Below are 15132 nucleotides of genomic sequence, written 5' to 3'. Positions count from 1 at the left end.
TTTTTTATATTTCAAATTATTGATACATTCAATACAATTCGACATACGAGCTGCTACCGATGCTAACCGTGTCGAGTCACACTCGACATCCGAGTGTAAAAGGTTAGGCTAAGGCAACTAAGTTTGATCCAGGATAATAGAGCATTATCTGTGGAGGCTATGAAGTGACCTGGGTACACACTTTACTACACACTGTCAACTTCAACCTTGTGTAAGGCCAACTTAAATTATTGAATTTAGCACAGCATAGATCATTCACTGGACAGATGTAGCATGGATTGTATGAATGAGATTTCTTCTAGTAGCAAAAGAAAAAAAAACTTTTATTGTTCTTCTAGCTACAAAAGTAATAAATGATAACACTGTAGAAATTTTGGGAAAATAGGGAAAAGCACACACACATAAAAAAGAAGAAAAATCTCCTGCAATGCTACCACACAGATGTAACCATGGCTGACATTTGGGTATATCCCAGTGCCTGTCAGTCTGGATCTCTGTCTTTCTGTTTGCTTCTTTGTTTTTAACAAAATGGCAACATAGAGTTGTTCTTTGAAAATTGCTTTTTGTTTTTTTTTAATGTATTGACATGATCCAGATAACTAAATATTCTTTTTTATTGTCATTTAAAAAATATGTCTATTATTGATTTCAGAGAGAGAAAGGGAGAGGGAGCGAGAGATAGAAATATTAACAATGAGAGAGTATCATTGATTAGGTGCCTCCTGTATGTCCCCTACTGGGGATCGAGCCCATAACCCTGGCATATACCCTGACTGGAAATCGCACTGTGACCTCCTGGTTCATGGGTCAACGCTCAACCACTGAGCAACACCAGCCAGGCTATTTTTTATTGTCATTTTAAAGACATAGAATACCTACATATTCAACTTGACAAACTATTTACTCCTCAGTGGTTGAATATGTGGACTGCTTCTACCACTTTGGGGGAACTACTTTCAGGACACTAAAGAAAATCCTTGTAAGAAAATGTTTACAAATATATGGGATATTTGCCTTAGTATAGATTCCAAAAGTTTAATGATTTAGTCAAAGGGTAGGAACATTTCTAAAGATTATGAAGCATTTTGCTGGATTGCTTCCGAAAAACACCTCATCAGCAAGCCATGTGCCAGTTTTCCTATAAATAATTATTAATACTAATGCTAACCAGTACTAATTAGTAAGCTTCTCATACACTTAAAAGATTAAGTTGTACCATTATTTTAATCTTTGTTTTTGATAAGTAAAGAAGTTGAACATTTTAAATAAGATTATTGGCTGTTTGAATTATTTCTTTAGTGAATTATTCATATTTTTTTATTTGTCAGAATTTTTTACTAAAAAAATATTGTCTAGTTGTGATATATAATTTTCCCAGTTTGCCTTTCAAATTTGTTTATGGTATCTTTTAGTGAACTAAATGTTTAATTTTAAATAGACTTTATTTTTTAGAGAGTTCTCATATACCTCTTCTTCCTCCTCTCCACTCTGCCCCCAGTTTCTGCTGTTAATATCTTGCATTAGTGTGGTACATTTATTATAATTGATGAAGCAACATTGATACATTATTATTAACTGAAGTCCATAGTTTACATTAGGGTTCACTTTGTGTTGCACAGTTCTATGAGTTTTGAGAAATGTATAACATATGTAAACAACATTTTAATATCATACTGAATAGTTTTCCTACCATAAAAATCCATTGTGCTCCACCTATTCATCCTGTCCCCCCGCCCAAGTCCCTGAAAACCACTGATCTTTTTATTATCTCTATAGTTTTACCTTTTCTGTAATGATATGTAGTTGGAATTATACCATGTGTAGGTTTTTTAGACTGGCTTCCTTTACTTAGTGATATACATTTATGGTTTCTCCATGAATTTTCATAGCTTGATAGATCATTTCTTTTTATAACTGAACTAGAGGCCCGGTGCACAAAATTCGTGCACGGGGGGGGGGGGGGAGGGGTGTCCCTCAGCCCAGCCTGCACCCTCTCCAATCTGGGACATCCCTCTCACAATCCAGAACTGCTGGCTCCCAACTGCTTGCCTGCCTCTGCCTGATTGCCCCTAACCACTTCTGATTGTCAGCCTGATCACCCCCTAACCACTCCACTGCCAGCCTGATCGACTCCTAACTGCTCCCTGGCTGGCCTGATTGCCCCTAACTGCCCTCCCCTGCCAGCCTGGTCACCCCTAACTGCCCTCCCCTGCCAGTCTAGTCGCCCCTAACTGTCCTCCCCTGCAGGCCTGGTCCCCCCCCAACTGCCCTCCCCTGCTGGCCTGGTCTCCTCCAGCTGCCCTCCTTTGCTGGCCCGGTCACCCCTAACTGCCCTCCCTGCTGGCCTGATTGCTCCCAACTGCCCTCCCCTGCAGACCTGGTCTCCCTCAACTGACCTCCTCTGCCGGCCCGGTCACCCCTAACTGCCCTCCCTGCTGGCCTGATTACCCACAACTGCCCTCCCCTACAGGCCTGGTCCCCCCAACTGCCCTCCCCTGCAGGCCGGTTCCCCTCCAACTGCCCTCCCCTGAAGGCCTTGGTCCCCCCCAACTGTCCTCCCCTGCAGGCCTGGTCCTTCCCCCAACTCCCCTCCCCTGCAGGCCTGGTCCCCCCAAACTGCCCTCCCTGCTGGCCTGGTCTCCCCCAACTGCCCTCCTCTGTAGGCCCAGTCACCCCTAACTGCCCTCCCTACTTGCCTGATCGCCTACAACTGTCCTCCCCTGCAGGCCTGGTCTCCCCCAACTGCCCGCCCCTGAAGGCCTGGTCTCCCCCAACTGCCCTCCCCTGCAGGCCTGGGTCCCCCCCCAGCTGTCCTCCACTGCCGGCCTGGTCCCCCCACCAACTGCCCTCCCCTGCAGGCCTGGTGTCCTCCCAACTGTCCTCCCCTGCTGACCTGGTCTCCCCCAACTGCCCTCCTCTGCTGGACTGATCACCCCTAACTGCCCACAACTGCTCTCCCCTGCAGGCCATCTTGTGGCAGCCATCTTGTGTCCACATGGGGGCAGCCATCTTGTGTCTTGGAGTGACGGTCAATTTGCATATTACTCTTTTATTAGATAGGATAATACACTATTGTATGGATGTCCAAGAGTTTGTTTATCCATTGGCCTTTGAAGGACATCTTGGTTGCTTCCCATTTGGGGCAATTATGAATAAAGAGGCAATAAACATGTGTGTGCAAGTTTTTGTATGGGCATAAATTTTCAACTCTTTGGGGTAAATACCTAGAAGCTCAGTTGCTAGACTGTATGGTCAGCCTATGTTTAGCTTTATCAGAAACCACCAAACTTTCTTCCAAAGTGGCTGTACCATTTTGCATTCCCACCAGCAATAATGAGAGTTTCTGTTGTTCCAAATCTTCTCCAGCATTTGGTGTTGTGTTTTGGATTTTAGCCATCCTAATGGGTGTAGTGAGTGGTATCTCGTTGTTTTTGTTTCATTATTGTTTTAATTTGAAATTTCCTAATGATATATGATGTTGAGCTTCTTTTCATATGGTTATTTTTCATTTGTATATATTCTTAGTGACGTATCTGTTTTGATCTTTTGCCAAATTTATAAAGTTGTTTATTTGCTTATTGTTGACTTTTAAGAGATCTTTGTATATTTTGGATACAAGTCCTTCATTAAAAGTACAGGCAGTCCTCGGGTTACGTCAAACTCAATGTACGTCATTTCGTGGTTATGTCGCCATCTCCCATCCTATCTAATAAAGGGGAATATGCAAATTGACCACCACGCCATCACAAATATGGCGGTGCCCACAGTGTGTGTGGGGGTTTCCATAACACAAGATGGCTGCACCCACAGCGGAGGCCGAGTTCCCATAATGAGCAATCAGCAGGGACCTGAGGTTGCGTGGTGCTGGGCCGTGGCAGGGGACCTGAGGCTGTGCCCCCCTGCCTGGTGGGGCTTGACAGGGGACCTCAGGCCATGCCCCCCCACCCAGCAGGGCTTGACAGGGGACCTCAGGCTGCACCCCCCTCCTGGCGGGGCTTGACGGGAGACCTCAGGCTGTACCCCCTGCCCTGGTGCCAGGCCAGGGGACCTGAGGCTGTGCCCCAGCGCCAGGCTGGGGAACCTCAGGCTGTGCTCCCCACCCAGCGGGGCTTGACAAGGGTGGGGCTGGTTGGGTCTGGATCTCGCCCAATGGGAGTGGAGCCAGCTGGATCTGGGTCTCGAGTGATTTTGAGGCACCATGGGTGGGCAGGGACTTGACTCTGGGTCCCGCGGCACGCCCTAGACTCTGACAGGAAGAAGATTTTCATATACATTTTACTAATTTTCTTTCATCTCTGACACTTCTATTATAGAGAAAGGGCAAATAGCAATATTAAAATATTTCCTCTAATTAATCCCCTCTTAATGTGCACAAATTTTGTGCACCGAGCCACTAGTTTATTTATAAAAAAAAAAGTTTTGTCGTTTCGACGTATGTACATATGTGCTTTATGTTTTTTATTATTTATTTACCACAAGTAAAGGTCAGGGATTGTTATTTTTCTTTTAAATTTTTTTTACTGTTTCACTTCATTACTGCTGTGTATGTGCTCCATGTGAGTGACATAGGTGCTTATGTAGGTGGGTTCTGACTTACAGTGAAAATCGTGTTACGTCATGCCATAGGAACGGATCACCGACGTAACCCGAGGACCTACTGTATTTGGTGTTTATATAATCAAAACAATTTATTTTCTGGCTTCTGTCTTTGGTTTTTGTCTTTAAAGTCTACTCTCAGATTATACATATTTACTTGTATTTTTTCAGTACTTATATGATTTAACTTTGAGATATTTGTAACTGGAAATCTCAAATTTTTTGAAAGAGATGATTCTATTGTTTCCTCCATTGAATTCCATTTAGACATTATTGCCTTGCCTACTTTTGACAACCGTGCAATGGAAAATTGGGGACTAATGATATTTGATGAGTCATTATTATTGCTGAAACCAGATGATCAACTAACAGAAAAAAAGACGGTGATCTCCCACATTGTCTCCCATGAGATCGGGCATCAGGCACGTGGTAAAATGTTTTCTCTTATTTCACATGAAGGTGTTTTCCAGCTACTCTACCAAAAATAGAAAAAAAAAAAAAAAAAAGTAAAAAAGAAAAACAGCAACACCTGCCATACACCAAATTTTTAAAAATTTATTCAAAAAATGGGACAATGAGAGCCCTGGCCAGTATGGGTCAGTTGGTTGGGTTGCAGCCTATCCCTGGTAGTGAGCATGAAGAAGGCAATCAATCGCTGTCTCACTCTCTCATAGATATTTCTCTCCCTTTTCCTTCCCCTCTCTCTAAAAAAGAAAATATTTAAAAAATAAAATGGGAGCTATGGCCAGTGTGGTTCAGTTGGTTGAATGTCTTCTCATGCAGCTAGAGGTTGCAGGTTTGATCCCCAGTAGGGGTACATGTCCGGGTTGTGGGCTCAATCCCCAGTAGGAGGCATGCAGGAGGCAGCTGATAAATGTTTCTCTCTTCTTCTCCTCTCCTTTCTGCCTTCTCTAATATATATATATATATATATATATATATATATATATATATATATATATATATATATATATATATATGAAAAACAAGGGAGGCTGTATGTAATCAGATCCTGGGTAGATCTGAACAGTTGTTGATGGATCACAGTGATGAGACCTTACAGTCCATTGGAGGGTTAGGTATTTACATCCAAGGATTAACTTGCTCCAAAAAGTTCCCTTCAGGAAAAATAAGCCAAGAAGAGTTATGATTATTTGTTTTCATGCCATCTCAAAATAAGGTACATCATAAAAGGTCACGGAAAGATATCCACATTTCATTAGTAGATTGTTACTCTTTTTTGGGGCGGGGTGGGGGGGAAGAGAGGTTAAAGGGATATATACAATATATTAATGTCAGTGAGATGAGTGATAATTAATCCTCGAGCTGCATCCCCAAACTGATGTAAACAAAGTTCATTTCACTAGAACTATATACTTTCATATTGTGGTTGGAGAAGCTTAGTTTGATGGAAATTTGGTTTGATGGAAATTTTCATCGTGTCTTTTGACCTTGGCTCCATTAATACAAGCCAGTCAAGAAAGAAATAACTAAACTATGAAATTATTTTGTTATATGGTTCCATAAGAAATTTTGGGAAAGTGATTTACTGGGATTGAATAACAAACACCCTGTTACACACTCAACACACACTTCCACAAGTTTTGATTAGTCATCCAAGGTGTCATTTTTTATTATATCCTAAGTGACACATTGTTTTTGTTTTGGAATACAGGCTAACTCCTAGCACATCACAGCTGTTCTAATAATTTGGTTAAATACTAGGGTGTGGATTTGTTGGTTTTGGAAATTATTGTGTTTTTTTTTTCCTGATTCTATTCATCATCTGTTTGACACTTTCTATTAAGCTCAAATAGAAAATAATTATAGTGGTACCATTTTGCAGAACATGATTACTTGAGTGATTTGTACAGGGCACAGATCAAATCATATTTTAAAACATAATTGCTTACAGCCGAATCCTGCTGTATAAGATGCTGTAATTAGTAGATATTAAGTGATCATTTAGAACTTCTGCTTTATTTAACTTATGGGCAAAGTGGACAGTTTAAGAAATGCTACTCTGGCTTTCATTATTTTTGAACATCACAGTTTTAAAACAAAAATTGCTTTCAAACTTTGAATGTGAAATAATTATTTCAGGGAAATGAATGCATGACTAATATTTTTCATGTTAAAACAACATGTTTTTTTGGAATCCTGTTTTATTGATAGCAAATGAAGTTTGTCTTTGATTCTACATTTATTTAACATGCAATTTCAAGAAATATTACCTAAATTAAATTTAAGACAACTCTTTTCTTTTCCATGTTCAAAAGTGGTTTGGAAACTTGGTTACAATGAGTTGGTGGAACAATATCTGGCTCAATGAAGGTTTCGCATCTCACTTTGAGTTTGGAGTAGTTAATTATTTCAATCCTAAACTCCCAGGAGTAAGTATGTCTGCCAAATTTATTTATATATTTTTTTCTACTTATAAAAGTAATGCATAGTTATTGTTGAAAATGTGTAAAACATAAAAAATACAAGTAATACTACATTATCTGTAATATCAGAGATGATCAGTGTTATGTTTTTAATGTGTTTTCTTTTTCTAGGCTTATTTATTGTAAATATTCATAAAAGTGGGAATTACACAGAAATGTGTAATGCCTTTTTTAACTTCAAATGATAGCAAAAGCATTTCCACAAATTATTAATTATTTTTGAAAACAAGATTTTTAAAGGTTGCCTAACGTGTTATTATATAACCTTATAAGGTATATGTGTATAATCTTTTCCTATTATTTGATTTTAGGTTATTCTCACTTATTCCTACCTAAGGTATATGTGTATAATTTTAAAGCAGTTGTAATTGGTGGTCTATGACTTTAATGATAAGTAATATGCTATATTATATATTTAAAATAGTACATATAATTTCACATATAATATAGTTGATATAATATATAATCTATATAATAAAAGCCTAAGCAACCGTTACAGTGGAACGACCAGAATGAGCGGTCACTAGGATGAGCACTGACCACCAGGGGGCAGATGCTCAACGCAGGAGCTGCCCCCTGGTGGTCAGTGCGCTCCCACAGAGGGAGCATTGCTCAGCCAGAAGCCAGGCTCATGGCTGGTAAGCACAGCAGCGGTGGCAGGAGCCTCTCCCACCTCCATGGCAGCACTAAGGAGCAGCGAGCCAAGCCGTAAGGAGCGAGCAAGCGGGCAGTAAGGAGTGAGGGATCCTGGATTGCGAAGGTGAACATCCCCCAAGGGATCCTGAACTGTGAGAGGCTGCAGGCCAGGCTGAGGGACCCCCCCCACCCCAACCTCCAGTGCATGAATTTTGTGCACAGGGACTCTAGTATATATTATATTGCTGATGTTTATATATTATAGCTCATATTATTTTGCTGGGTTTTTTTAAAAATATATTTTATTGATTCTTACAGAGAGAAAGGGAGAGGGATAGAGAGTTCGAAACATCAATGAGAGAGACTCATTGATCGGATGCCTCCTGCACACCCCCTATTGGGGATGTGCCCGCAACCAAGGTACATGCCCTTGACCGGAATCGAACCTGGGACCCTTCAGTCCGCAGGCTGACGCTCTATCCACTGAGCCAAACCGGTTAGGGCTATTTTGCTGTTTTAAGTAACTAATAATATGAAAAAAAGGATAAATTTATGGGTATGCAATTCTGATGATTTCAACTCTAACTTATATTTTTGATAATTTATTTAGAGTAATTAGGTAGTGCTTTCAGGATGTCATGATAAAGCTAAATTGACTTTATTTTATTTAGATGTTTACGTGTTTAGATTTAATATCATCCTTTGACACAAACCTCACCCCTTTATAACAAACCAGAGGCCCTTCTTCCCTTCTAGTTCTGCCTCCCACCACCTCTCTGATGCTTAGGGCAGCTCTTTCTGCTGCTCTTCGCCAGCCTTTTTCTCATCTCACCTCCCAAGTGGTTCCCAAGCTGGATTCTTGGTCTCTTGTCCTCTCCCCATCCCCACTCATTCAAAGAGTGTATTGTTATTTGAAATGTTGAGCTCCACTGGCCAGCTCTTCCTTACAGGCTAAATTTCTTCACTTTGAAGGAGTTTATAAGAATATATTGGTAATAAAATTTGCCTTTTATGAAAGGACTAGAGGCCCGTTGCACAAAGATTCGTGCAATAGGCCTTCCTTCCCCTGGCTGCCGGCACCGGTTTTCCTCTGGCACCTGGGACCCAGGCCTTCACTCCGGCCAGAGCCTTCAGTCTTCACTCTAGCTTGAGCACCACTCCTATATCTCCCTCAGCTCCCTCCTCCCCCTCATAGCAGGTGTCCCGCCCTGCCTGGCCGCTCAGCGCTTGCATGTGTGCTGTCTAGAGGCCTGGAGTGACTGGGGGGTGGGGCCACCACCATCTTTGTAGGGTTAATTTGCATACTCACTCCTGATCGGCTGTGGGTGTCACAAAGTGACGGTCAATTTGCATGTTTCTCTTTTATTTGTGTAGACTAGAGGCCCGGTGCACGAAATTTGTGCACATGGGGGAGGAGGTCCCTCAGCCCGACCTGTACCCTCTCCAATCCAGGAGCCCTTAGGGGATGTCCAACTGCCAATTTAGGCCTGCGGGATCGGGCCTAAACTGGCAGTTGGACATCCCTCTTGCAATCGGAGACCTCTGGCTCCTAACCACTCACCTGACTGCCTGCCCTAACCACTCTGCCTGCCTGATCCCCCTAACTGCCCTGCCCTGCCAGCCTGGTCACCCCTAATTGCTCTCCCCTGCTGGCCTGGTCGCCCCTATTAACTTTTTTTTTTTAATCTTATCCCCTTCACACACAATTGTATTTGACTTCCTTATTGGCTTCTCCCTCTCACACAATTTTTCTCTCTCCTTTATGTAACACTTTTTCCTACTGACTCATCATTTATCAACTTTTCTTTCCTCCTTATTTCCTACTTCTGTTCCATCATCCTTCTTCCCATCTTTCTCCTAACCTCCCTCCCTCCCCACATTCCTTCTTTCCTTTATCTTTACCCCTTCCCTCCCTCCCCTTTTCCTTCCTTCCCACCTTAATTTTTTTCTTCACTTCCTCCCTCGGACCTGCTTTGCTCCCTCCCCCATTTCTTCCTTCTTCCCATTCTCCTTTTAAGCTCTACCGGCTCCCCTTTAAAACTTTTCTTCCCTCCCTCTTTCTCTCTCATCCTACCTTTCCCATACATTCTTCTCTACTTACTTCCACTGTTTTAATATCTATCTATCTACCTGCCTAATTATTCACTATCATTTATCTTTTTTCTTTTCTGACTCCTACTTTTAAAATCTGTCCCCAGTACACAACTATACTTGATTTTCATTATAGCTCCTATAGTTCACTCATACATCCTCTTTCCTTCTTTAACTCTGCTCTCTGCTGACTCCTTTATAAATTCTTCCCTCCCTCCCTCCCTTCTTAAAGCTTCCGTTAGGGGGGGCATTAACCCCCAGCCCAGGGCTCAGCCCCGGCCAAGTGTTCACCGTCCCCTCTTTCCCAGCCTCCCCGCTGCTGTCCTGCTCCCATTTCCTGCCCGGGACGCCTGGCCCAGCGAGGGTGGCCAAGACCCGTGCAGCCCGGCGCTGCCGCCGCCACCGCCAAACAGGAGCACCTCCACCCAGAAGGCCTCGGACCGCCCACCACTCTGTCCTGGACCTGTGGCCGCCTCCCCACCAACGGCCCGTGCCGGGAGCCACTGCCCTCCTCCCATGTCTGCCCCGCCCCTCGCTGGGCGCACCTGCCCCACCCTGTGGTCTACACCCTCTCCTGTGTGCAGCCCTGCATTTCCTTCCCTTTTCCATTCCTGCAGCTTTTTCTTGTTCCCTTCCTGTATTTCTGTTTCTCCTGTTGGCCTGTTTGCATGCAGGCCTGCCTTCCTCTCCCTCTCCTTTCTTACCCCCTCCTATCGTATCTTATTCTACCCCAGTCCTTGCAGCTGTCTGAGCAGAGGGAGGGGACGTAGCCTGCTGACCCAATTGTGATGTGACACTGTAATGGATAATTTGCATATTTCTCTATTATTAGTATTGATGGTGATGGTACATAGATGATGTTTTGTTTCTGTTGATTAAAAAGACAGTAGAGCCCTAGCTGGTTTGGCTCAGCAGATAGAGCGTTGGCCTGCAGACTAAAGTGTCCCGGGTTTGATTCTGGTCAAGGGCACATGCTGGAGTTCTGGACTCCATCCCCAGTAGGGGGCGTGCAGGAGGCAGCCAATCAATGATTCTCTCTCATTGATGTTTCTATCTCTCTCCCCTCTCCCTTCCTCTCTGAAATCAATTATATATATAGCTCCTATTTCTCTATTATTAGTATAGATGTTAATGATACATAGATGATGTATATATATATAAAAGACAGTAGAATAAAAAGTTTACAAACCTGTCTTAGCCCTACAGACTTAAAAAATTTTTTTGCATCTGTTTGTGAAATCACAGTTTCTGGGAAGTGCTGATATAGCAGCATCTGAATGTCCCAGTTCCATGCACCTACTCTCCCCTTTTCAGATATCCTATAAAATGTCCACAACCCTGCAGTCCAGCTACTCTGTGGTGCCTCTGTTGTTTCTCCCTTGGATTGGACATTATATAGTTCAGCAGAATGAAATATCAAAAGGTTAAGTGACTTGCCAAGTTCATTTTCCTGATTGGGACAGAACTGTGATTATAACCCAGTTGTCTGGATCCAGTCTAATTACTAGGATATTGACGAGAGTGACAACAGTAATATGGTCTTTGCCATTAACTGAGCACTGAGGACTTAAGTGCCAGGTACTGTGAATTCTATGCACACATCATCTTAATCCTCAAAACAATCATCTGAATGTAGTTGTTATTTTTTCTATTTTATAGTTGAGGAAACAGGCATGGAAGCATTAAGTACACTGTGCAAGGTTTCAGAGTTATTAAATACCAAAGGTGAGATGCAGTTCCAAATTCTCCAACTGCAAAGCCCATGCCTTTAAGCACCGTGCTCTGCAGAGAAAGCACCCGGGAGTGTTCTTGTTCTCAAGGAGCCAGTATGTGTGTGAGTGTGTGTGTGTGTGTGTGTGTGTGTGTGTGTGTGTGTGTGTTTATATGACTCTTTTTATATATATAAACTTTATATACATGCAGTAAATCTTAGTTTTCTTCAAAAGCCCTATCCATACTCTCTATACCTCTATGCTTAGAGTCAATAAAGAAAGAAGTTCCATTCCCCCAAAATGATTAGACTTACCCTCTATGTTCTTTTTTATTTTCAATTACAGTTTACATTCAACATTATTTGTATTAATTTCAGATGTGAAGCATAGTGGTTAGACAGTCATATACTTTACAAAGTGCTCTCCCCCAATTTTCTCAGTACCCACCTGGTACCATATATAGTTATCACAATATTATTGACTCTATTCCCTATGTTGTACTTTGCATCCATGTGACTGTCTTGTAACTACCAATTTGTGCTTCTTAATCCCTTCACCTTTTTCACTCAGCCCTCCAACTCCCTCCCCTTTGGCAAATATCAGTCTGTTTTCTGTTTCTATAAGGCTGTTTCAGTTTTGCTCATTAGTTTATTTTGTTACTTAGATTCCACATATAAGTGAAACTATCTGGTATTAGTCTTTCTCTGACTTACTTATTTCACTTAGTATAATACCCTCTAGGTTCATCCATGTTGTCACAGATGGTAAGATTTCATTCTTTTTTATGACCTGGTAATATTCCATTGTATATATGTACCACTCGTCTATTGATGGACACTTGGGTTGCTTCCCTGTCTTGGCTATTGCAATGAACATAGGGGTACATATATTCCTTCAAATTAGTATTTTGGATTTCTTTGGATATATTCCCAGAAGTGGAATTGCTGGGTCATAAGGCAGTTCCATTTTTAATTTTTTTAAAAACCCTCCATAATATTTTGCATAGTGGCTGCACCAATTTACACTCTCACCAAAGTACACAAGGTTTCCCTTTTCTCCACATCCTCACCAACACTTGTTGTTTGTTGATTTACGTACTGATGTTAGCCATTCTGACAGGTGTGGGGTAGTATTTCATTGTGGTTTTAATTTACATTTCTTTGATGATTAGTGTTGTTAGCATCTTTACATATGTCTATTAGCCATCTGTATGTCCTCTTTGGTGAAATGTCTATTCAGGTTTTCTGCCCACTTTTAAAATTTTACCCTGTTCTTAATTGAATAGAATATATTAACATCAATCAGTACCTCTTAATGCAAATAAAATGGTTAAGGTATTGTCATATCTGGGAAACTTGAAAACATATTACTGGTGTTTTTGAAGCTTAGATGGTAAGATTATCCTCTATTTGTATCATTTAGTTATTTTTTCATCATTGGTTCTTAATTACTCATTTCTGAGTCTACATTTCTCAATTACTGTGCAGCGGAGTGAATACAATCCTTGCTAGAAGAACATCAGATCCTGGCACTTGAGAAAATTAGCATAAGCTTTAAAAAAATTTTTTAAGCTTAAGGCCTTATTTCAATGATCTTTGAGAGATCATGGACTTTTAATCTAGTCATTAGATTAAAATTGAGAAGGAAAATCAGAGAACCATATGCAGACGCAGAACTCTTGAGTGTTAAATTAATAAAACCTATACTTAATGAATAAGAAGAGACTTAAGTAGATGTCTTCTCTAAATTTTTGTGACTAAAAGTGTGATTCTCAAATTAGCAATGTCAGGTCATCTGGTTAAAATATAGGCCCAACCCAGACCAACTGAATTAGAATATGAGTTTGACAAAATCCCCAGGTGACCTTTATTGACATTAAAGATTGTCTTTATTGGCATGCATTGCCCTAAATGACAGGCTTTCTCAGAGTTTGGTAAGAGCCTAATCAATGCTATTAATAAATCTAAAAACACTGTGCTAATAGAATGATGATTGGAACATAGGCTAATGGAAGTGGGATAGAATTTGAAAGTTTATCTAACATTGTCCATGGGTGAGAGAGTCAACATTGGGACCCCCAAAAGAGGTTTCATGTGGATTATCAGGGGCTCTCTAGGGTATGCTATTCCTGCAACTTCTCCACTGTTCCTTCTTTGGCTCGTCCATCCCATGCACCTCTTGGCTATACTTTGGTTATCCTTTCAGCTTTTCTTCAGAAAGAAATGGCCCTTGTCATGGGTCAGAGAGATTTAGTCTTTTACCAGTATAGAGTCCTGTACTTCTTATTAAAATATAACAAAGTGCCTTCTTCTAATGTATGAGTTACATATAAACTGTTATATCCAATCTGTTGATTTATTTCCAATTAAAAATTATTATATCAGCATTCTTGTGAATTTATAAATATGGCATGCTTTTGGTTTATGAATGTCCATGAAAGAGATACTGATCAATCTTATGTGTTTGCTATTAGTAATTAGATTAATATTAGATTTTAATAATTCTCTATAAAATTTTAGACAATTAAAACCACCAAGAGATACTATTCTCTCCCCACTCCACCCCCACCCCCATCCCAGGGACCTCCTTAGGAAAAATGTATACGGAGTTCTTGTAATTGATTTTTTAAGAATTGAAATAAAGAAAGACACCAAATGGGGAGGAAAGTATCCTAGAATTTTATTACTCACTAGAAGCCTGATGCACGAAGATTTGTGCTAGAATGGGCTTTCCTTTCCCTGGCTGCCGGCACCGCCTTTCCACTCCGGCCCAGCCCCTTTCCACTCTGGCCCCACCTTCCCACGCTGCCCAGAGGCCCTGAGAGACCGGAGGGGGAGGGTAGGTGGGGGTGGGACAGAACGCTTGCGTCATCACCATGGTGATGACACAAGCGTCCCGCCCCAGTCACTCGGTGCCTGTGTATACAAATTAACCGCCATCTTTGTTGGGTTAATTTGCATATCACTCCTGATTGGCTGGTGGCGTAGCAGAGGTATGGTCAATTTACATGTTTGTCTATTATTAGGTAAGATGGAATCCTTGCTTATTTGGCATATTGTAGCTCACAGAGAACTTAATTATTGTTTTCCTCCTTCTTCAATGTCAGTTTTTTAACCCTTTGCACTCACTTGCTTTTTTCTCGATTCCTTTATTCTACTCGGGATTTAATTTTTTAAATACCCCAGATTTTACAAAGCGCGGCAGTAGAATAAAAAACTGGAGTTTCTTTTCATACAAACTTATTTATTTGGATTTTTTTATATTTCAAATTATTGATACATTCAGAGTATAAAAAGAGCTGCTACCGATGCTAACCGTGTCGAGTCACACTTGACATCCGAGTGCAAAAGGTTAAAGTATTTTGGGAACATTGAATTTTGTGTTTCTGTGACACCTCAGAACTTAATGTGGCTCAATCATTTCTTTTTAGAATGAAGTATTTTTTTCTAACCTTTTACATGATGTTCTCAGAGAAGATCACGCCATGGTGCCTCGAGCTGTATCCATGAAGGTGGAAAATTTCACAGAAACTAATGAAATAAGTGAGCTCTTTGACATATTTACTTACAATAAGGTAAAATCAGTCATATATTTCCCTTTGTTCTGAACTCTTGCAGAAAGTTGCATAAAATGGATTCCAAGGATCATAA

The 15132-nt window shown here is 41.2% G+C and overlaps 1 protein-coding gene across 1 annotated transcript in view; it reads left to right on the top strand.

Annotated features, from left to right (window-relative positions):
• The window catches only part of LVRN (laeverin), a gene marked incomplete at its 5' end in the record, with an annotated part of 64821 nt that overhangs the window by 22554 nt on the left and 27135 nt on the right, over positions 1–15132 (top strand). Inside the window, 3 exons of the mRNA XM_079799505.1 lie at positions 4864–5018; positions 6876–6989; positions 14913–15056. Of these exons, the coding sequence (XP_079655631.1) occupies positions 4864–5018; positions 6876–6989; positions 14913–15056 (413 nt within the window). The remainder of the gene's footprint in view (positions 1–4863; positions 5019–6875; positions 6990–14912; positions 15057–15132) is intronic.

This window comes from Cnephaeus nilssonii (genome assembly GCF_951640355.1).
Source record: "Cnephaeus nilssonii genome assembly, chromosome: 2".
In the NCBI taxonomy this organism is placed as follows: domain Eukaryota; kingdom Metazoa; phylum Chordata; class Mammalia; order Chiroptera; family Vespertilionidae; genus Cnephaeus; species Cnephaeus nilssonii.
Note: the sequence above shows the minus strand (reverse complement) of the source record. Positions and strands in the feature narration are given on the sequence as shown.